Source organism: Protopterus annectens, chromosome 2.part1 (assembly GCF_019279795.1).
Source record: "Protopterus annectens isolate FY-2018-M chromosome 2.part1, PAN1.0, whole genome shotgun sequence".
In the NCBI taxonomy this organism is placed as follows: Eukaryota; Metazoa; Chordata; order Ceratodontiformes; family Protopteridae; genus Protopterus; species Protopterus annectens.
This window is the reverse complement of record NC_056729.1, coordinates 1,473,469,394-1,473,494,361: the sequence shown is the minus strand read 5'-3', so window position 1 is coordinate 1,473,494,361 and position 24,968 is coordinate 1,473,469,394. Positions and strand designations below refer to the sequence as shown.

General features: G+C 38.6%; 1 protein-coding gene across 2 annotated transcripts in view; it reads left to right on the top strand.

Moving 5' to 3' along the window:
* CFAP74 (cilia and flagella associated protein 74) overlaps positions 1–24,968 on the top strand; it is a 3,161,205-nt gene that overhangs the window by 3,055,124 nt on the left and 81,113 nt on the right. For both annotated transcript variants that reach the window (XM_044062943.1, XM_044062944.1), the window contains exon 36: positions 3,474–3,601. In XM_044062943.1, the coding sequence (XP_043918878.1) occupies positions 3,474–3,601 (128 nt within the window). The remainder of the gene's footprint in view (positions 1–3,473; positions 3,602–24,968) is intronic.

The following is a 24,968-nucleotide window of genomic DNA, read 5'->3' as shown; positions in this document are numbered from 1 at the left end:
GACTGCATAGGTATCAGCATCTTCCAAAGTGAGGAGTGCTTCCAGGGAGTGCAGTTTCTTGTTTAGTCTCTTAGAATTAAGCAACTGTACCTTGAATTTATCTAGAGAGGATTTTGTTATGTTGGGAGGTTGGTTATTTTGACACTGACTAAACAAGGCACAGTAGGGGTGGCTAATGCCTTTGCCACTATCCAAAAGCTTAGAGGAAACAGGTGCCAACCATCTCTGCCAAAGCAGTGTGGCCTGTCGACCATGTCTTTCCAGACTGACAGATAATTTGATCCCCTTGGACTGACACCTGAAGCTAAGACAGCTGTCTGTTTTTGTCTTATTTTTATGCCTCTCCCAGATGTAAAAAACAACTTGAATACTTTCAGAAAACATTATCTTTTATTTATTTATTTAACATTCATTTACCGGGAAAGTCCAACATGGAACAAGCCAGTTTTCAGCGGAGGCCAGGGAGAAACACTCTAGACACATGCCTTTGTACCATGGGAGGAAACCAGAGCACCCAGAGAAAACCCACACAAATGCAGGGAGGGCATATAGACTCCGCACAGAAGGCACCCCAATTGAGAATTGAACTAGAGAACCTCTTACTGTGAGGTGACAACTTTAACTGTCGCACCACTGCATTTTAAACATTGAATGAAAAGAGTATTCTGTTTTTATTGCTCTGATCAGCTTGTCTCCATAGAAACATGAGAACCAGATACACAGTTGCTTTCAACTGCAAGCTTTTAAACATTTATTTGCTAAAGGAAATTTTTCATTGCATTCAATGTTCTTTTGTTTACTTGCTTCCCTTAAAACGTGTTATTAGATCAAGCCAGGGGCCTTAATCTAATCATTCCCCTATGCAAAAGTAAGAAAAAGTATATCAGTTTTATTTCTATAGTGCTCTTCTGTCCAGGCATTCTTTTTTTTTTACATTGTAGTGCCCACATTTCTTAAAACTGAACAATAAGAAAGAAAGAAGAAGGTTAAAGGGGACACCTTTTTTCTTTAGTATCCCTGTTACAGACAAAAATTACTGAAAAGCTGTACTTCATAACATGCAGTATATGTCATGTTTCATAAAAATACTGTTAAGAGCAAAAACTGTTTTACTTCTTCCCCCTTTCCCTCTCCTTAATATTCTTCCAAACATTAATGACATAAAGTAGAGCATATGCTTTGGAGTACCCCTACAAGTTTAAAAATGACATCTGTACTCTTAGTGGTCAAAATGTCCAGTATTTCCACAGTTTTCTTGTCTCGCCATATTTCACAAATATGATTGCTGCTTTGTAATCCTTCATCTATTCATTAATGTCCAAGTTTCTGGTTTTCTTCCTGTTGATCTCTGTCTCCTAACTCTAGTCTCTGGTTCATTTCCAATGTACTCTTGGTTCATCTAGTCAACTCTTGTGTTTTTTTTTCTGCCTCTCAAGCATTTTCCTTTGGAACATTTGAAAAGGGTTCACTGGCATAGTCTCTCTATGAGCTTTATTATCAGAAGAATAAGAAGCAAAATCCCCTTTAGTTTGATAGCTCACTTTTTTGGACAAACTTTTGTATTTCCAACTTAGAATGTTCTGCATCAAAAATGATTTTGACCCTCCAGGGAAATATATTGTGAAGCTAGCTGGATATAACAACTTGAATCTCACACTTGCCTCTCAACATTCTCTGATTGCTGGAAAAAATGGAATAAATTTACTCCTCTTTTGCCTGGTGCACAGTGAGTAATCATTTTCCACAAAAACTCTACTGTCTCCAACGTTTAGTACTTTGACCTTCTGCCACCGTTTTGTCAGAATCAACTCTTTCTGCTTGTAGGATTGCATCTTTACTATCAGAGGTGTTGGCTGCTTTTTCATGGCCAGGTCTGGAGCATACATATGATGTGCTCTTTCAATTAACAACTCCTACTGTGGAATACCAGTACAATTGCTTATTTGTACTTTCATAAAATTAACATGATGTGTTCCTTCCAGTTTCTCTAGTACAACAAAGAATCCTGTGTTTTCCCTACATGCACTCTCCTCTAATTCTACCATTGTTTGAAACATCTCTTCTAGTGCAATCTCATACTCAGCCAGCTTTTTCTTCATTTTGACCTCTAATTTTTTTCAGTTTTATCAGCTCTTCTGAATATCTTTTTAAAGCTTTTTTCCATTTTCTAGCCTTTTGTTATTTGAGTTGATATACTCCTTCAGTGTTTCATTTATTTTAATCAGCTCTTAACACATTTGACATTATTTTTCCTCTGGATTATTGGAAGTTATGTCTTGCACCAAAACTAGAGCTTGAATGGCTTTTTGCTTACAGTTGCAGGACTCTTCCCAGACAGTGCTTCTCCTCACCTTTTATGGTTGATTTTCTTTCAGGTACGCTAAATGTCTTCTTTGCTGGCATCCAGGCAGTGCACTTACTAGCCAGTAACTGACATTTATCCAAAAAGACAAATTCACTGACTCTCTTTTCTGAGTTGGTGTTTTTTTTATGCTGTTAAGTTATTACTCAGTGTGCAGCTATCTCAGAAGTTTCTATTTCTTTCATTGAAAATTATCTGAACTAAATAACAGGATTTCTTGACACTCATTCTCCCATGATGGCCAAAAAGAGAGGGAGCTATCAACCCAAGTACCAAGGTCTCAAAGTACATTTTCATTTTGTAGTGGTATATTGTCTGTACAATATGGCTATCTATTAAAAATGATACTACACTTTTTTAGCATTTGGTTTGGGCCTGATTTTAGTATGCCAATAGTTTATTAGGGAGAGTTCAGTCTGGAGGGTTTAGGTGTCATAATATGAATTAACATCACCCCCTAGTTTGCAGTTCTCTGCAAATATTGTTAGCTAGAGGTCATGGCTGGCTGCTTTGACATCTGAGAAATAAATACCAAAAAGGAGGAGTCCCAGCACTGAGCCCTATGGGACACTGATGGTTAGTTTCATATTTTCTGATAAGGCACCTGCAGCTTGCACTATATGGATTCTGTCTTTCAGCCAGTTTGCCATCCATCTTACCACATATGGGATGCATTCCATATAATAACAGTGATCCTAAAGCCATTGTCAAGGTTGCTTGTTATAAGTCCATTAAAGTCAGCAGGTAGGGGCTGACTGAGTCTTGCATGCAGTATATGTGTATAGGCAATGCTGCTACCATGTAACTTTCCATTACTCTGCTCCAGGCCAAAAGCGGCAACATCAAAATATGGCTGCTTACTACCTTTAGAATTACTTTATTTTATGTTTTCTTATTTATAAATAGTTCGGAAGGCACCATATTAAAATAAAAGACTTGGTAGAAATTATTACTGGGAGGTAAGAAAGTTTCAGCATTGGAAATCATAACTTATTGTGTACCCCCACCATTTTAGAATTAGAGAATTTTGCTATTTAAGTTTCTGAAGTGAAATTGTTATAATACTTAACTTTAATATACAGTGTTTTATATTTTTATCACTTTTTTATAGAGATGGAGACCCAGGTGAAGACAGTACTTGTTACTCTGAAGAGCAAACAGACAGAGGACATATTCACAACCGCAGCAAGAGAACTTCAGGTTGGCTGTATAAAAACAAGTCAGTCTCCAGCAAAGAAGGTAATGCATATGTTCCTAGTTTAATAAAGAAGTGAGAAATGTAGTAGAATAAAAGAATAGAAGAGAAAAGAACACAGAAATGTTACATTACATGTCATGTATGACAAGGTCAATGTAACTTTGTAAGACTCTTTTGTCAGTAATACATTGTATAAGGTTTGCTCACTTGTGCAGTTTTGTGGATCCCAGGTATTCTCTGTGGCTGTATTATCCCACTGTGTGAGCCTTTGCAGGCCCATTGCAGAGATCCTGCCCTTATTCAGGTATGCACAAACCATCCATGTATACTGAAATCTGCAGTTGTTAGCCGAGGATCCTTTGTTCAGCTATGTCTTCTATTCGTGGTTGTGATTTGTCTGCAGCATGTCTGTGCCTCATAGCTTGCCTGGATTAGATGCTTGCTGATAAAATACCTAAACCCACCACTTAGGATCTTGGTTCCACTCTTAGACAGATGCAGTTTATTATGCCAGTGTAGGCCTGCACTTTTTAAAGTTGGTCCCTAGTCCCCAGTAATACCAGACTCCTGTGCCTTTCATCAGTTGCTCAATGAAAATTTTGAAACATATGGTACAGTGCATTCTGATTTCATTTATGCTATGAATGTATATCACCTCAAAAAATGTTGTTGTATATACCATTTGTCTAAAATCCTTCAGTTTTTTCACATTCTTCTTCCACGTGCTTCTAGTTCATTTCCAGCGAGGTCATTTCTCCCTAGATGTACAATGATATTAATTTCATTTTTGCATGCAGCTAATTTCCCAGTTCTAAAAATGTTGTCTCTATTCCTTCCAGCAGTTGTTCCAGACAAGCATCTTACCTCCCTTCCACTTATTTCCTTATTTCAATCTTCTACCCTTATTGAAGAAAATAACAAAATGCATTCCAGATAAGAGAACAATCCATAATAGTTATATTAAAACAGCTACCTATTGATTAAACCGTGAGAAATAGATTCAACAATCAACAAGTAAAACTCAATTCTGTCTAATATCATACCTGTAATTTATACCCATACCCTGGACATAGTATATAAGTAAACAAAGGGAATATTATACCTGATGTAATAAACAAATAGAAAATAAAGAAAAAAGAAAAGAAAAACAGCAATGAGATACTGTTAGATAAAGCCCTGTAAATCTATGAATCCAGTCACATATACAATATCACTTAAGTATGACAGTATACTATGAGCAAGATCCTGAATCGCAGTAGTGCTCACAGAATTATGGCAAGTTATTGAATCATGTCTGTAAAAATACATCTGTATTCACTTCATTTACACATCTCAATGTATGTGGTTGCATATCTGCTATGATTATAGTTAAATTTTAGTAGACACTCATCCCAGTCAATGCCTCCATTTTTAATGCATCTGTAGAGGAATCTGCTTATTCCAGGAAAACATAAGAAAGGTCCTGGTATAGTATATGTTAAAATCACCATTCTGAAGTCTGCAGTGGACCAAATGCTCTTTTTTTTAATTACACTTTATTAATATTTTCCAAAAATAAAACAAGCAATATAAAATATAATAAACACAATATATATGCCACCAGGTTTACCCTTACCTTGCTGAGCATACTGTGGTCCTATTGTGCAATTCATTGACAAAAATGTCAGATACCAAGATGTGCAACCATACATCACAAAGGAAACATGCCTGTGTTTTTTTTTAATACAATATGAAAATGAAGTCTAGTTGCATCTTCTTGTCAGAGGGCAGTAGGCATAGATAGTAGCATCTGGGATTTGTTATAATCTACATGGCATTGGTATATCTGTACAGTTCTTAGTAAACTGGAAACAGGTATGAACCACTTCCCCAGCAGTAAATATAGCCTCCTATATCATCCTTCCACTACATCCTGACAGCATGTGTAGCACTGCTTACACTCTTCGTATGTATATAATGCATATACATCTAATAGGGGATGGTAGCCTGGTCCTTGATGCTTTGCTGGTTTCATAGCTTTTGAGACAACCAGAAATGTAGTCATTACCAAAGAACTGCCACATCCCTTGGCTTCCATCAGCACATCATCCTGCATAGCTGTAAACATGGCTTGGATAGCCTCCAGTTCCGCAATTGCCCCTGGGAGGGCAAACCTTCACTTATTGCCAAGCATACTGGCTAGTTTCCACTTTTAAACTTGTCATCAAATTTGGCAGAAGTTGAATCAGCAACCTTTGGCCTTACTGTCCAGTAGGTTATTCATAATACTGTTAACAGCTCCCTTGTCTTAGAGACTGACACTACCAGTGAGGGCTATAATATGTATTGCTGCTGGTCATATGCCTCACATATTCAGTGCCAGAAGATATCATAGCAGTGCTGTGCCTTAGATGAAAGTACATCATACAATAAAGTGACAGTATTGGTGCTCTCAGTAAATCCTGTTGGCCCATGTGCAATGGACATCTACCTATAGTTATTGTTCATCAGGAGAAAAGTACTGTCCACCAATATGTAGGGCACATTACACATCATAATGATGTTATCAGTAGTTGTAAGGAATGCAGTGTGGCTTTTAGATGCATTGGGATGCGAATGCTTGACTGAGAAGTAGCCAGATTTTAGTGCAGCAAGTCAGATATCTGTGCCATTATGTCATTAAGCACACTTTTTTGTACGGTTTTGTATAGTTTGTTTCACTGTCATATTGGTGGGGAAGAGTGTAACTGCCTCCACAAATTTGTATGCTAGTACCATTTTCACAATTTTAACATGATGTTTCTGTAAAGTTAGTTACAGATTTTTCAGTCCTGTCCCTTATAATACAAAAATCTGGTAACACAGAGTCAGGGACATAATAACATGGGGTGAGCCTATCAGGAACTCTTCTTTAGTACTGCAGTATCATACTCCTGACTTTTCATTTCTTTTCCTGTTTTCAGGAGCAGCAGCAATGCATCCCATCTCTGACAGCCCCTCCTCAATAGTACATGTAATCACTGACACAAAGCAAGTTTCGCCCTTCTGGGAGTAATGACATGGTACCACTCGCCCATCATTTCTGCTGCAATAATTAAAAACAAGTACTTCTTAAGAACCAGGAGCCATGGTATGAACTTTGCAGCAAATTGATACTTCAAAACAGATAGCCAGTTTTGTATCTGTAGTGCGTGGTGTAGCTAGGTTCCATACAGCTTAAACAGTGACATGTTTTGGACACATCAAATGACTGGAATGACAGCAAACGGATGCTGCACCTGACAATGTTTAGGAAGTACATCTCACTGGAAGTGTTGACCAGATAGTGTAGTACTTTTTTTTTACACTGTAGCGATTCAGTGGTTATGATATCTGTATTGTGAATGGTTACCTGTAACCTTTACATGCTATGTTGCAGTAAGTGGTCCATATCTTCCAGTGTATGCACTTTATGCTGTGACAGTAGCACAGCCTATCTCTCCCCCTCCTTTGCTTGACCTCTTCACATATGTTTGGAATTGTAATGCAGCCTATGACCAGGGGACAAGGAGAGTGATCTGTAAGCCCAGTAGGTGAGGATGTATCACACCACATGTATAGGCATGTATATGTTGCCAAATGCAATATATATATATATATATATATATATATATATATATATATATATATATATATATATATGGATCTACTTCTGTAGACTGAATTTACACTTACAGTCCAAAATGACAGAAAATACACCGAACCCACAGACATTGCCAACATCCTAGCTGACAGGTTCAGCGCAAACTCCCCCCCCCCTCCCCACCAAAAGGGCAAATATCTATCCCAGCAGAGTGCTGCCCCCCTGACATCTCAGATGCTCAGGTAAGAGCCGCCCTCCCCAAAGCAAAAAACACAGCATCAATGGGACCAGACGGTGTCCCGGGCTGCGTCCTACATGAACTCCAAGAAGAGCTAAACCCAAACATAAAACTACTGTTCAGTCTCAGCCTTACTACAGGATATGTGCCCAAAGAGTGGCGTACAGCAACAGTGGTCCCTCTCCATAAAGGTGGTGCCTCAACGGATCCTGGAAACTATCGCCCCATAAGCCTGACTAGCTTGGTCTGCAAAGCTATGGAAAGGATCATCATGGACCTCATAAATAAAGATATTGGGGACCTACAGACACTGGATCCTACCCAGTTCGGCTTTGTTAAGGGCAGATCCTGCCTCTTAAACCTGGTTGATTTCTTTGAAACAGTCACCAAGGCCATTGACGAGGGGAAGGTGGTCCACACAGCCTACCTGGACCTCGCAAAAGCCTTCGATACAATACCCCACTCGGGCATTATAGATAAGCTCACCAGCTTAAATATAAACCCCTATGTCACTAGATGGATTGCAAACTGGCTCAAGAACCCACATGGTTAGAATTGCTGGAGCCATGTCAGACTCCAAACCAGTTACAAGTGGTGTCCCACAAGGCTCAGTCCTGAGACCTTTCTTGTTCGGTATATATTTCTCGGAGGTACAGGCCAACACGGAAGGATTGTGGCTGACCAAGTTCGCAGATGACTGCAAACTGGGCGCCATAATCGACTCTCCAGCCGACACAAGCATCCTCCAAAAGGGCCTCATAGAAACAGGCAACTGGTGCCAGAGCCATGGCCTCAAGCTAAATGCCAAAAAGTATATAGTCATCCCCTTTGGCAAAAACAAAGTGCCCACAAATTACCACATAGGTGGTAATCCATTAAGTACAGAAGAAGTAATTAGGGACCTGGGGACCCAAGTTGATAGCAATCTCTCATTTGACAACCACGTGGCCAAAGTGGTTAGAAAAACATTTTATATAGCCCACCTAATCATGAAGGGATTCATATCTAGATCAGGGGAGGTCATCGTGCCTCTTTACTCATCCCTCATCAGGCCCATAATTGAGTACAATGCCCCTTTTGGGATGTACCTTACCAGACACCTGCAGCAACTGGAAAGACCCCAAAAGTACCTCACCAAGAGGATCAAAGGGCTCAAACAGATGCCATATGCTGCTCGGTTAAAGAAACTCCAGCTCTACTCAGTAGCATACCGCCTGTTCAGAGGTGATCTGTGCCTGACATATAAAGCCATGTCCAACCCGGAATTAATGGACATGCTGCACCTCAGAAAATCCAAATCCCATCGAGCTACGCGCTCGAGAGACTTGAACCTCAGTACTGAAATAAATAGGACATGCTGGAGGGACAGATTCATAACCCAGAGGCACCCTTCACTCTGGAATAAAATCCCAGTCCAGGTTAGGCAGAGTCCCTCATTGACTCTCTTCAAGAGGAATCTTGATGAGTGGATGGGAGATCATAGGTTTAGCCCGGGTATCACTTCTGTGTCACTGTTAGACAGAGGCACAGTATACTAACCTCTAAAAAGGGCATAGCAAAATAAATTTAAAATGGGTGGCGAAAACCAAACACATTCTGGCTAGGCTTATAAATGCCCTAGGGCAGATAGCCTAGTATGAACCTATAAACCTATGAACTTAACCAAATTTTAGTTTACCAAGTCGACAACAAAATTTCAGTAAACCAAAACTGCACATTACCAAATTTTTTTTACAGGGAATGGAAAACACTTGGCCATCATGAGGAAATTTGCCCTTTTTCCCACTGTAGTGCGAGCCCGGAATTGGTATATTTAGTTGCAGGGTGGAGGGGGCATAGTCCCCCACCTGGGTGGATTTGACATACTGTGGTGTGTTTCTTGGTTCAAGGTTCAGTGTTGGCCAAGTGTCTCTACTCCCTGTAAAAGAAATTCGGTAATGTGCAGTTTTGGTTTAGTGAAATTTCATTGTTGTTGTCTCTGTAAACTAAAATCGGTTGAGTATAAATGTGTCCTTCAGAAATAGGACCATATAAATATATATATATATATATATATATATATATATATATATATATATATGTATAAAATATGATTATAGTACAAATAATTGAACTTTTCAGTAGTCATAGTGTAAGTTAGGTGGTTCAAAATGTCAAATATTCAAAGTAATATATTGCTAAAATACGAAACTTGTAATGTTGATGTCAAAACTGCAGTATTAGAAAGCAAACAATAAATACTTACAACCACTGAATGCCACTTACCTGTTAAGTCAAAAAATGCAAAATTCTTTAGTCTATGTTACACAAAGAAAAGAAAATAGAGATCAAAAGTCAGAAAGAAAAAAAATACAGTACACTTGTAAATGATGCATGTAAATGCAGAGCCAGAGCTATCAGTTTAAGAAACTCCAATAGAGATCAAGATGATCTGTTTTCCTTCGATTGCTGAAAGTGTCTCAGCACAGTAAGAAGCCTTTTCCATACAGGAATAAAACAGTGGCCTGATGATAGTAACACATGCATCTGATCCATGCCTGCTCCTTTACAACACAGTCATGGTTGCAGTCAAATCCACATCACAACTGGCAAGCAAGCACTTATGTCATTGGTCCAGTAGGTTTTGTATCTTTGGTAAACTACTGCTGTGAAGATAATGAACCAAAGCATAGGGGGAAAAACAGGAAGAAGGTAAGGAGCAAGAAAAAAAAATCTAGTTGCAAACTTCTGCCCTGGGATGTAGTACTACTCAAAATGGTTAATCAACTCTGTAGCCATTGAGGTAGAACTACCACTCAGTTCTTTGAAAGCAGAAGCACACAGCAAAAAAAAAAAAAGACATGCAAATCATTGTAGTGTACCTAACAAAAGGGATATCCTGCTGAGAATAGCTGTACATCTGGCAAGCATACCAAAGCCTTAGGCCCTTCTAATAACCATATGTCAGACATATGTCCTGTGTCTGAGACATCAGGTACATAAGTAACGTACGCACACTAAGTTGTCAGAACTTTTTTGCCACCTGTTAGAATGTTGTTTTTGAATTCAGTCTGAGTCATTCATCACATTGTTTCAAGTACCCCTTTTGCCGACCCTTTCTTCTGTTTATCTTGTTTTAGTTACTTATTTCAGCTGTAAACCACAAATCTATTAATTTCCTTTATTTTTAAATTAATGTTTTCTTGTTTCTTCTCTCCACTGTAACTGTTGGTGTGCTGCATACCGCTGTAAAAACATGTGTGTTGTAATTTGTGTGTATACTGATCATGTCTAAATATCTAAATGCATCTGTAATTATTTTTCTGTATGGAGCTTTTCTCCCTGGGCCTCCGCTGAAAAAGGGCCTTTTCGGCTCAGTCAGACACCCCCAGTTAACAAATGTAAAATAAAATAAATAAATTAAATATTTTAGATGTCATCCAGAAAGAAGAAAAGTGACTGTGAGAGACAGATTCCCCATAAAGATAGATATGAATGGTGTCTTTTCTGTTTAGGTGCTGACCATGATCATACTCAGTGTAATATTTGTCAGGTCTTTGTAGCCAGGATCCTGTGTAGCCATATGTCCTCTTTATCCATGTATCTAGAGAAACAACATCTGAAGTTGTTAGCTCAAGGAACCATAGATTTCTATTCTGCATGCCCAGATGTTCAGTCGCTTAACAAAAAGAAGTCCAAAAAAACTGCATTTCGAGACTTTTGCTGTCCAGCCTCTGATGGTTGTCTCCATATGGTCGAATGCAGAACCTGTGGGCAATCTTGTTCTGATGCCAGCTCTCTCTCTGTTGGTTGTTTCCATATGGTTGAATGTAGAACCTGAGGACCATCTCATTCTGATGCCAGCTCTCTCTCTGTTGGTTGTTTCCATATGGTTGAATGTAGAACCTGAGGACCACCTCGTTCTGATGCCAGCTCTCTCTCTGTTGGTTGTTTCCATATGGTTGAATGTAGAACCTGAGGACCACCTCGTTCTGATGCCAGCTCTCTCTGTTGGTTGTTTCCATATGGTTGAATGTAGAACCTGAGGACCATCTCATTCTGATGCCAGCTCGCTCTCTGTTGGTTGTTTCCATATGGTTGAATGTAGAACCTGAGGACCATCTCGTTCTGATGCCAGCTCTCTCTCTGTTGGTTGTTTCCATATGGTTGAATGTAGAACCTGAGGACCATCTCATTCTGATGCCAGCTCTCTCTGTTGCAACTCTGTTGGAAGCTGACATGGGGCTTGCTGTCTGCATGTCTATATTTCCACTGAGACAGAGCCTATGTCTGCTGCAAATGAGAAGGAGAATCAAGGCTTATCATATCTGAAGGGCCTAGGGAAATTACCCAGATTCTTTTTAGACAGGAGGTCCCAGCATTTAGAGACTTTTGATGAGCAGCCCCTGCTGTTTGTCTCCATATGATCGAATGTAGAACCCAAGGACCATCAGTTTCTGATGCCAGCTCCCTCTGTCGCAACTCTGTTGGAAGATTAGGCAGGGTAAAGAATCGCTTAGGCTTGTTAGGGTGGGAAGTTCCTCTTGAAAAGAAATAAAAGACCAGGCATGTGTTCCCTTTTGCAGATATCCCCATAAAGAGTAACAGGATTTCACTCAGGTTCTTTTTAAGGCCCTCATGGCTTTAAAACACCCTCATGGTTTGTCTGTACCTTCCCCTGTTGACTTCTGTTCCACTTCTTCTAAGAGACTCAGAGCTTTGGATTTTTCTGATAGGGAGGAAGACCTGGATTCTCGGGAGGCGTCGCTTGCTTACTTTTCCCAGATCCATTCCCCTCTTGTCATAAGATTGGATGAGGATAATACTCTGTCTCCTGATCTTCCTGCTGAGGAACTGTAGTTTGTAGACAGCATTGTGAAAAAGATGTAACATTTCCAGTGAGAAAGTTCCCAAATATTTGAGGTTCAAAAATATATTGCGACCTGCTGCAAATGGACTCTCCTAAGCCTTCTGCAGTGTCCCCTGTTTTGGGAGCCCTCCTGGATACTTTTACTTCTTCTTTACAGGTTCCAGAGTCTCAGCCCCTGCTCCTAAAAACACTGACAGGTTTTACAGAGTCTCTGCGACTCAAAACGTTTAGTACAAGAATCCTTCTTCTGGTCCAGCAGTGATTTCTCTGTCCACTGATTAACCTTCTAAGCTGATTTATTCCTCCACACTTTTGCCTTCTGATAAGCACAGTACAGCTATGGACGGGTATGGTAAGAAGGTATATACCTCTTCCACCGTAGCCTTTAGGGTCATAAATTATCATATGACCCAGTATGTTATGGGTCCTTTGTCAAAGTATGGGGGAGTATTAACTGACATGCCTGGCTCTGAAGCCAGGTCCTGTTCCCTCTGTTTATTGGGTTCTGCCTCATAGGTTGCACTCCATTCTATAAAATGCAGTTATGATGCTACTGATGCCTTTCTAGGGTGGCTGTGTCAGGGTCAGTAGTCAGGAGATATTCCTGGCTCAGGTTGCAATCTCACCCTGAAGATATTAAGGCCAAATTGTTGGGCACTCCCTTGGACACTCATAATCTCTTTAAAACTTTGCATGAAGGTCATGCAGGACCTTAAGCAAAATCCTCTCTCCCCTGTTCCTATGTTTCAAAAGAACTACCTTTCCAAGACTCCATTTATACATAGACATCCCAAACAACTCTTGAAGGGTAAGAGACCTTTCAATTGGAGCATTTCCTGAGAAGCCTGCTAAGGATTCTAGGGGTCAGAAGTCTTGCTTCCTTTCTTCCTTTCATGACAAGTCTGTTTCTGTCTGACATTCTCCCTTCTCTGTCACCTGGACAGAATCCCATTTCCCTCCAGTTAACTCTGTCTTTTCCAATTTGGCAACAAATCACCACAGAACTTTGGGTTCTGTCAATCATCTAAAATGCTTATGTCATGACTAGGTAATCCCTTCCTCCTTTTTTCTGGGATACTGCAGCCACCTCCTTGCCAACTCCTTCATTTTCCTCCTTTTCTTCAGGACCTTTTGGCTCAGAGGACTATTCACCCAGTTCCTATGCCCCGGAGAGGCAAAGGATTTTACTCTGGTATTTTTGGAACCAAGAAAAGAGGACTCTTGGAGACCACTTCTAGATCTCTCCTTTCTCAACACTTTTTTGAAAGTCCCATCTTTCAAGATGTTGATTTTTAGTCACTGTTTCCTCTACTGCTTCTAAGGCCTTTCTGGTATTTCGGGACTTGAAAGATACCAACCTCCATATTCCTATTCACCCTCTCTTTAGGACATATTTGCACTTCTCTGTTTCTTCCTCACATTATGAGTTCTCTGCTTTGCCTTTTGGATTTTTTACAGCACCAAGGTTTTTCCCAAAGTGTCTCGCCTTGGTCATAGTTTTTTACAGACTCTATGTTGTTCAGATACTTCCCTATCTGGATGACCTCCTTATTTAGGCCTTCTATCAACAGCATATTCTGCAGGATCTCATATTCACAGTGCTTCTTCTTTGCCGTGTGGGTTTCATGCTCATCCTCAACAAATCAGTTCTGATTCCTTCACAGGATCAGATTTTCTTAGGATGCAGGATTCAGACCCTTTCAATGATGGCTTTTCTTTCTCCTCCCAAGGTCCTTTCCGTGACACTATTCTTCCAGCCTCTTCTTCCTTTACAGGAGTTTTATGCAAGAGAGTTTCTTCAAGCACTGGGGTTTATGGTGTCTGTTATTCAATTGTTCATTTGTCCATGTTGCACATAAGAATGTTTCAGTAGTACTTCAAAAACAGTTTTGCTACAACATTTCATCCTCTGGACTTTCCTGCCCCTGTCTTCTTGCCTTGTCTCAGACAGGAGTTACTACAGTAGATTCACTAGATTTCCCTGAATCTAGGTCTTCCCTTTTAGGTTTCTTCCCCCAGTCAAGTGCTGTTTACAGATGCTTCAGACCTGGGTGTGGAACTTCATCAAACAGTGCCAGGATCTTGGGAATCTGGTCTCCACAACAAGTCAAGGGCCATTTTAACTTCAAGATGATGAGAGCTGTACAGGCTTTGAATATTCTCTCTGTGGGTTCCAGGTCCCCTCAAGATTTTTACATATAAGACCATTGTTATGTGGTACATAAGTAACAGGTGAGCACAAAATCTCATCTTCTTTTGCAGGCTTGCTCTCATAGTATAGGATTTTGATATCACCCATTATTTAACTCTTCAGGCAGTTTACATTCCCTCAGAGCACATTCTGGTGGCAGACAATCTGAGCAGGTCCAGGACAGATCCCCACGTGTGGATGCCTCATAGGGAAGTTTTCCTGCCCATAGTTCATTGGTGGGGTATTCCTTAAGTGGATCTTTTCGCCTCCCTCTGAACAGACAGCTTCCCAAGTTCTGTGGCTTTCAAATTAAATGCCATATCTTTGTCTTGGAAGAGGATGTTCCTGAATGCTTAACTCCCATTTCCTCCGTTGCCCAGGGTCATACACAAAATTATGTGGGACAGGCTGAAAATCTTGCTGATGACTCCCCTTTGGCCCAGACAGCATTTGTTTCTCCTTCTCCTTCACCTGGCCAGGGAAATCACCTGAAGTTACCTCAAGAGATGGATCTTCTCACACAGGACAAGGGCTCTCTTAGTCATCTTCATCTTCTTACCATACAGTTGACTCTCTGGGTGATAGGGTATTAATTCTTTTTTGATACCAGTTTTCTGAGGAAGTGCTTTAGGTGCTGCATAGGAGGCTAGAAAACTCACAAATAGAAAATCTTATGTTGCTAAATGGAAGAGATTTTTTGTCTGATGTTATAAATATAGGTTCATAAGTTCATAGGTAGGCACTAAACCTAGCCAACAAGGTTCCCTGGCTTTCGCCACCCAAGAAAGTTATTTTCCTGTCCCCCTGTCGAGCAGAGCCACAGAAGTGATCCCCGGGGTGAATTCCCTAATTCCCATCCATTCATCAAGATTTTTCTTGAAGAGTGCTAATGAGGAACTTTGCTTGACATAGATAGGTAGCTTGTTCCAGAGTATGAGAAGTCTCTGGGACAGGAATCTATCCCTCCAGCATGTTCCATTTATTGTGGTGACAAAGTTTAGGTCCCTAGAGCATGTATCCTGGAGGGATTTCTTTAGTTATAGCATGTCCAACAGCTCTGGGTTTGACATAGCTTTGTATGTTAGGCAGAGATCACCTTGGAGTAGGCGATATGCTACGGAGTAAAGCTGAAGTTTTTTGAGACGGCCAACGTAGAACATCTGAACAGAACCCTCTGTTTATCGTTATTCCTACAATTCTTACTTCTTGCTGGGCATACTCATCTATTAAAGTTCATCTGTCAGCCATTCTTGCTTGTCTGCCTTTGGATCTACCACCTTACTCTATATTTGAGGTTAAATAGTTTTTGAAGGGCATCCTTTATATTAGGCCTCCAAGAAAGGTAGTTCCTACTTCTTGGGGCCATAATTGTTTTCTTGAGAAGCAGACACAGCCACCTTTTGAAACAGCAGCTTCTTCTACCCTGCAGTTGTGTACCTGGAAGACCATTTTGTTTGTGGCTCTGACTTCTGCCAAGGGAATCTTTGAGTTACAGGCTGATATGGTGCCCCTCCCTTTTTTTCCACAGGAATAGAGTTCTTTGGAACCATTCCTACCTTTATGCCTAAAGTGGTCAATGACTTGTCTTTGAATCAGACCATTAATCTTCCTTTCTTTTTTTCTTCACCTCAAAATAGTAGTAAGAGTGTTCTACATTTCCTGGATTTGCACAGACCCCTCAGACATTATTTGGATAAGACTAAGGGTATTAGGAAATCTGAGCATCTTCTTGTTTCTTTTCATACCATGAAATTGGATTAAGCTGTTTCTAAGCAAATCATCTTCTCCTGGATCTCTAAAGCCATTTGTTTTTGTTATTTTTTCATGGCAAGCAGGAAGCAGCTTCCCTTCACTATTTCATCCCTGCCACCCTCCTTCTCCATGTTCACTCCTTTCTCTCCTTATTGGATGTACATGTTCTATTTTTTTTTTCCTTCTTGAGTTGCTCTGGTTCTCCTGGGGCAATTCAGTTTTGAGAGTTCACTTGCAAGTGACTTACGTACCTTACATCTTGGACATAGGGCATATGTCTGACATACGGTGCTTAAACATGCTTGAGGCTTTGGTATGCTGGCTGGACATATGGCTATCCTCAGCATGATATCCCTTTTGTAGGGAATACTGCAGAAGTGAAAAGGACATCTACTTTTACGGTAAAATCTTGTACAACTGTACTTTATAAGCAGATGACAGTCCAAAGTTCTAAAGATGTCTCCACATATTTTGAGAAAAATGGAAAAAATAAATCAGCCAGTTAACTTAGTTGAAGAGAAGTTAAGTGTCAGTCTTTGAATGGCTGCAGGCTCAAATGCATACATGCATACACTTACCAAACAACTCCAAAACAGCATTCAACATTAAGCTGCACAAATGCAATGTTTTAGAGGACCTTAAGTAAGCAATAATGCCCCACAGGGTGTGTGTGTAATTAACACCCACCCTGGGAAGTTATGAGACCCGACACCACAGGTGGAGGGCCTCTGCACTTCTGGAAGGGCATTAATTACACATTAACACACTCCCTGCAGGGCATTATTGCACTTAGAGAATGGACTCTCTGTAAAATTGTTGTGTTTTACTTACTTATTTTTTTGAAGGTTGGGAGTCGAGCTGGCACCTCGGCACCTGTAAAAAATCTACTGCCAATCATTAGCGGACTGTAGTTCTGCTGTGGCGATCCCTAACTGGGAAAAGCTGAAAGAAGATACTATATTTTATATATATTTTTGATGTAAAATAGTTCATCTGCCTAATGTTTCAAACTTTCTGTAGTATATGTTAATGGTGTTAGAGGAAGCATTTTACATCAACAACATGCAAAAAAATAGTATAGTACTTAAAAAAAATAAATAAGTAAATAAAGCACAGCAATTTTACAGACAGCCCTTTCTCTCTCTGTCTCTAATACACAGTCACTTCTGCTTTCATGCACGCATTCACTCACACTAGACTGCTCTCAGTCTCTCTTAATCTCTCTCATACACACAGTTTCTTCAGCTTTCATACACGCATTCACTCATAGAAGATTGCTTCTCTCACGAGCTGTCTCACACACACAGTCACTTCTGCTTTCATACACACATTCACTCACACAAGATCGCTCTCTCTCTCTCTCACACACACACACACACACACACACACACACACACACACACACACACTCTCTCTCCTCTGCTTTCATACACACATTCACTCACATACACAGACAGAAACAGAAACACACACACTTCTTTGTTTATTTTATTTTATTTTTTTTTTACACACGCTAAACAGCAAAAGTGCTGCTTAACAAGTGTAAAGTAATGGAAGCCATTAGTTTTTTAGCAGCCCGAGTTCCACAGCAGGCTGATATGCTGCCGTGAAGTGGCAAACTCATTTTTCAGTGGGCATTACTTGTACATTAATACCATGCTGGGGAACATTTGTTCTCCAGTCAGGGTGCTGATGTACATTTTGCCCATTCTTGAAATCGACAATAAAAAGCATTACATTTCCACTCGAGTCACATAAGCATAAATGTTAAACAGTTGCTGTAAAACATAACCACTCAATAAGTATATTCTAGATACCAGCCAAAGCTTACACATACATAACTCTCTCATATTTTCAAGAATAGATAGAACCAAAATGCTTATCTCAAATCAAATTATAAATGATGAAGTAGGGAAACATTATGTTTAGTATAACAAGCTAGACAGGGAATTGTTTAGTGGCAGTGAAAAATAAAGAAATGTCTTAGTAAGCAATAATATCCTCTGTCAGGAGGAAAGGAGGGAATTAGCCCAACATCAGTCAGAATAATTCAGAAACAGAATACATATATGGAAAAACTGAAGGATGAACAAATCATGTATATGGATAAAGATGGTAAAATGAAGAAGGTAAGGTGCTACTTGCAAAAGTATGGGTGTGCAGAGGAAAAAGAAAAGTATGGATGGAAAGTAAAAATACTAAGGGAAGAGGTGATGACAACTACTGATGCACATTTCAAAACAGAGGAAATTCAGGTAAATTTAAAAGCAATAAAAGATGAGGGGGTATTTTATGGTACTGATATTTATTTTTGAATTTTATAAAATGTGGGGAAAATGAGAAAAATTGAATTTCAAAAAAGTCTTACAGGACTGATGGGTGAATGTCTAGAGGAAAGACTATTATGTTATGTGACAGTAGTGAAATTTGTCTGTAAACCAAATAAAAATTGAATATGAAATTGGAGACCAATTTCATCTGTGAGTACAGGCTATAACTTGTTGGCAAAGCTTAGGCTTCATGTAATCCTTAGGAGGTTGTATAAGAGGAAGTGTAAAGGATAAAAAGAAAAAAAAGTCATGCATTTTTGTTTACATTAAGAGATCGGGGGAAGTATTTGGTAGGAAACGGAGGAGATTTTGTGTACAGGATATAAAATGAAGGCATACGAAAATGTGAATCATGGTGATAATGGATATTTTGAAGATATATATATATATATATATATGTGTGTGTGTGTGTGTGTGTGTGTGTGTATATATATATATATATATATATATATATCTATATATATATATATATATATATATATATATATATTTATTGTCTGTTGTTTATCAGGAAAGTATAAGTGGGCACAAGTCCCAGGGAGAAAAGTTCCACATAAAATACAGTTTTGCAATGAATAACAGTAACAAATAAGACATTTTAAGCCTTATTTGCAGGTGATATTGAGATATAAATAGTAAAATCATTTAATATATATATATATATAGAGAGAGAGAGATTAGAAGTTGTATTAATGTGCATGAAATAAAGACATGTTAACATGTAGCTCATAGCTAGAGATATAGCAGCATGATAATGAATATAGGTTCAGTATGTTTATCGACATAAATGAGATTGGATGTTACTAGAGCAGAAATTGAAAATAGGATAGGAGGTGGAAGGATATAAGCAGAAAAATCAAGAAAATCATAAGTAGAAAAAGTTATGATAGTTGAGAGGTTGAGATAACAGTGTGTAGGTAAGGAGATGAGGAGGGTAAGGTGGGGTATTAGCAGGAGAGAATTAAGGATATGGTTAGTTGAAGGAGCAGTAGTTGGGTGAAAGAAAAATACAAAAAGAGACAAGGGATAAGAAAGGTGAAGGAGTCATGGTAATTGATAGATTAGTAATGGAAGAGAAACAGAAAGAAGGGAGGGTTTAGTCAGGATGGAAGTGTGAACATAGCCATGAGCAAATTAGTGTTGTTTTAGGTTGTACTTGAAACTTGTGGTAATGCTGTCTTTTTTACGGCGGGTGCATTTGGAAATAGATTTTTGAGATTTGTTATAGAAGTTTATGACATTTCAGTAACTGGTCCATGTGTGATTGGATTTGTGAGTGAGAAGGTGAAGGTGTGCAAAGGTGTAACGCAAAGATGTATATTAAATTCCTTTATTTAGTTTATTAATGAATAGTGTGGCAGCTGAAGTTAAATCTAGGCCACAACATTTGGTGAGAGAAAATAAGGGGTGAACTATACATTTTAGCATGGGTTTTTCATATGTACATGATGTGGTGTGCGTATTACGCAGAAGAAATATTTGTATAAATCATTAGCGTTATCACAGGAAGTATTAAACAGAGTGAGATTAAAACTGAACCAGGAAAATTTTGAAGTATATGACTCGGGATAAAAGACCTTGATTTAATTGATTAATCAGGTATAATGTTTGGAAGTTTGCAAACAGTGCAGGGGGGATGAAGCAGATAGACGATATTAAATGGGGTAAAATGCTGTGGAAAGGGTTTGGCCTACCGTATAAGAAGAAACTTACCGTACTTAATTCATTATACTAGAAAACACAAGGTGTTATGAGTCTATTTCCCATTGCTAGAGAAGCTTGAATAATAATTTATAGGAGTTTGTTTTGGTTATTTGGGGTTGCAGATTAACTCCCATAAGAAGAATAGTACACAGAAGAAAACAAAGGAATTTAAATATATATCAGCCAGTTGTTTTTGAGTCATTAAATATGTGTTATTATCTGGATTTTATTAGGGGTCAGTAGTTTACTGAAACAATTACTAGTTATGACTTATGATATTATATTAGACTTGTAACAAGGAAAGAAATAAAAAAAAAGAAGTAAAAAGGTAATTGTTGATATGGAAACTGCAAAAAATTGAGGGTGTGGAAGGTCTTATCTCAAAAAGGTTACCACAGGCAACGCATATAGTATAACTCTGTAGTAAAGAGTTATTGAAAAGTAAGCAGTTGCAATAATATGGAAAGTTCGGTGAGAAGCAGACTGCTTAGAAGAACAGGGAAATATATGATGAATCTCACATTATATATTTTTATGAGGGTAATCTCACAAGATGCTGAATGTTAAAGCTGATATGAGATATAAAATGAGAAAAAGAATTGATTTTTTTGTTTAAAGACCATGAGGAGGAGGAAGAAACACTTAAGCAGCTTTTCTTTTGTAATAGATTTAAAGGATTTTGGGTTATGTTGGTCCATAAGTTGAGCATAGAATGAATTATACAGTTAAAGGATGACAATTTAATTTTTCTGTATGGCAGTGTGCTTATCAAGGCATCTTTTATACTAGTTCAAAATACATGAAGTAATTTACCTGAGGATGGCGTTGATTTTAATTTAAGGTCATTACAATGACTTAATAAATGAGGAAAGTGTAACTGTTAATAATGTTATGATTACTGAAGCTTAAATATTATGTCAGAGTAGATGTGTTGACATTTTGTTTAACAAACTGTGGGACAACAATAAGGAATTACAACAAAATGACTCCTACATCTGTGAAAGATGTGCTAAATAAATTATTTTATTTCTGTTGTATGAGAATTTTGAATGTAATATTCTGAATTGTAATAAAGTGCCTTTACTATTTCAGAGGAGATGCTAAGGGTGCTTTCTGTATGGAGGATGGTGGAAGCTGTACCTGAGATATCTGAAGGGGGAATGGAGGAAGAGATAGCTAATGAGGATATCAATATTACAGTGAAACATTTGAAAAGGGTGCAGTGCTGATTGCTACAGTCAGTAGTCAGGACCTGTTAGGTAAAGTGTTGTAAATCTTGGCTGTTCAGAATAATGTTAACAGAGACTGGAATAGCACAGCTGACAACTCAGAGAATGGTGTTATGGTTGACAGCGTACTTATCGAGACATTTTTTTCTGCTAAGGCTGCAGTTCAAAATGCAAGAAGTAATTTACCTGAGGATGGCACTGATGTTGTGGTGAGAGGTGACGATGCAAGCTTTCAGCAGCAAGTGTTTGTGGAGGAAAGAGATTCTGGTAGTACACGTTCATATGCTGCTGTTGCTGCTGTGAAAAATGGTGGGACTAGGTTATGTATTGCAGGTGGGAGTGCTTTGAAGGACAAGGCTCGATAAGAGCACTTGTCAGACTTTCTATGACTGTTAGTGTCCTGGACGGATTGGACATTTGGCATTGGGTGGTGGGTCCATTAAGTTTCACAACTGCATACGTGAAATCAGTAACTGATTTTGTTTCAGAACCTTTTGCCACATAACCTTTATATCTACCTACTTAGTGGAAAAATGATTAGAGAATCTAACAAATGGAAGGTACTGGAACCATTGTGTGATTATACTACTGTGAATATTGCTGTCAAACATGTAAGAAACTGTTTTTTGCAGTTTAGAGTGAATGTTCTAAGCACCGATTATGTCAGTGCTTTCTTGCATGAAAAGGTAGAGACTGTCTTGGACATTAAAACCCTTAGACCTAGGAGGGTTATGGGCTGAGAGTGGAAAAAAATGATAAATAGTTAGCTGCTGCATTTAGACAGTGTTGTTACAGTATTTTTAAATCTAGAGGCTCATGGAAGTTAGCTCTGCAACCTAAAGAATGCTGTTATTCTGGGAAGATACCCCATGCTGCTGGCAGATGCATGTTATTTAGCAGTGTGACATGTGGAGGTTTGAGCAGTATGGTGAGAGAGGCCACTCCAAAGAAACCTGTAAACCCATCTATAAATGTGGGAACGTGAATCATTTTTGGTTTGATTTTGATTTTGTGCTGGAGGGGTAAGGGAAGAACTGATGAAAAGGCTGAAGTGTTATTTAATCATAAACAGGGTAGTGAATCAAAAATGGTAATGGGCACTGGTCTCAGTCATAATGGTATGTGACAACTGAATACAAAGAAATTGCTATGGAAGGTGGTTACCTTGCTGCTGGTTTAGTTATGACAGACAAACATTTTGTTGTCGTAACAAAAAACTGATACTGTGCAAACTGATGAAGTGAATAATAAAGTTGAACAGAAGGTGTCTTTTGCTAAATATCTTAGTCTTAGGAAGAAGAAATAATGTTTGGAAAAAGGTTAAGGAACTAAAAACAACAAGTGGTATTTAACATTACAGTTTGCTGTTTAAATGTCAATAGTATTAAATCTCAGTTGAGGATAATTTTTGTGGCTAATTGGATATACACAGCAGTTTATGATGGCTTCAGATTATTAGATGCGTTGGTCACTAGGAATGTGCAGATGAAGACCGATGCTATGATATGCCAGAAATTAATATAATCAAGAGTTGAAAAGGAGTGTTCTCCGGTATTAATTATACCCCACATTAAGGCAACACAGCTCCTTGATATTGCAGTAGTTTTGCCTGGGAGATGTTTCATACTTGACATCTTCTATAAAGGAGAAGTGATACGGGTGGTGTGTGTATTTATAACCCAACATGTGTTTTCATTAAAAAAGAGTTATTGGAAGAATTAACAGTATTTTTGTTGGTTCACTGGGTATAATATGGATGGAAGATCATAACAAGAATCTGTGCACACATGCATAAATGTCCATGGCTGATATATGGGAGTGTGCAATTATTTTCAGATTAGGGGAATTATGTTTAGGGAAAGGAAGAGTTTTACATATAAACAAGGGTGCATTTGCAACACAAATAGATTATTTTGTATATTATAACACTTTGAAGAAAGAAAAATATGAAAATATGGTGGTGTCCTTTTTGGACCACGTCAATACTAATGGTGAGTTTGGATCTAATTGTAGTTTCCTTATTAGGGCAGATAGATAAAATGGGAATCTAGTCAGGCAGTCTTGGTTTAGACATAAAGTATGTAGAAAATGGGAAAAAAATGTAATTATTTCAGACACTATTGTACATCCTTGGGGGGGGGGATACTGACAAGCTTGGAAGAGTAAATACAAAATAGTATATATAACACTTACTACCAGCAGATTGCGTCATCATCTGTATTAGTAGTAAGCTGATAAATAAGGAAGAGAAAAATGAGCTATTTGCATTTAATATATTGTCTCAGTAGAGGAAAGGAACTGCAAACGATGGTAGAGGAGAAGAGAATGATAAAGCTAAAAAAGATTTTTATACTGAGGTAGAACATTGTGGTTAAAGAATAGCAGGAGGAAATTCTTCAACTGTTAACTGGGGAAAATATGATAAGAAAAAACTCAGGTGATTGGCATGATCGAGACATGCATTTGATAGGCAAGTCCTGGATGACATTTTGCATGCAGTGAATGAATATGTTTGACAAATGTGTGGGAAGGAAGCAACAATGTATTTATTTAGTGGAAGTTAAAGGTACTGATGGAGGAGAACAGAAAGCTATTAGAAAAAGATATTAAATTAGCTAAGTTGAAGGAAGCTTTAGGTAAACTCAGACCTGATTCTTCTAGGGGTTTGGATGGGATAGAGTATGACTATTATAAAGTGTTGCCAGAGGAACGGGATTTAATCTGGTGCTGTCTGGACAATTTTGAACAGCTGGACTGGTTGTGTTGGTGCCTTCTTTTTTTGCAGTGAATCTCCCCACAAGCTAGAATTCCTCCCCTGCCCCATACTCCATTGCAGCTTCAATGTCTCCTTAATGAGCTTGAGCATTAAGGTGTATTTTTTCTGCTGTATTAGTCAAGTAAGTGTAATTCTTCCATAATTCTTATCAGGAAAGCTGTAGTAAGTTCTCTGCTTCCTTTCTGCAGTTCTTTTGTAGCTGTCATTTAAATTATCTCTAGTCTTTTTTCAATCTCTAACATTCCCCTCTTCTATCCTACCAGTCTCTTCTCTTGTATATCCAAAGGAAAATGTATTTCTTTACTTCTGGGGATTAAGCTGATAGCACATTTTCTTTTTCATTCAGTAGCTGCTGTGTTTATCACTGTACTTGCTTTTGGTTCAGAGGCCTGGTAATGGAGAAGGAACCCTATCTGGACTTTTAAAAAAATGTATACATGACCATCAAATCACCAACCCCTTCTAGGGCCTTCATGACATGAGCTGTTTGTCTGGAAGAAGGGAATTTCATCAGCAATTGTAATATTTTTTAACAAGCAACATCTTTATTAAATTATCACTTATGACACAGGCAATCATACATTTATATGAATGAAAACAAACTATATTGACATATTTTCAGTTGCAAACATTATACATCACTTATACTCTTTCATTAATAATCTGTCCTTATATACTTAGTTTATCCATAATCTATTTATTTGACATTTGTTGACCAGGTTGGTCCAGCTGGGACAA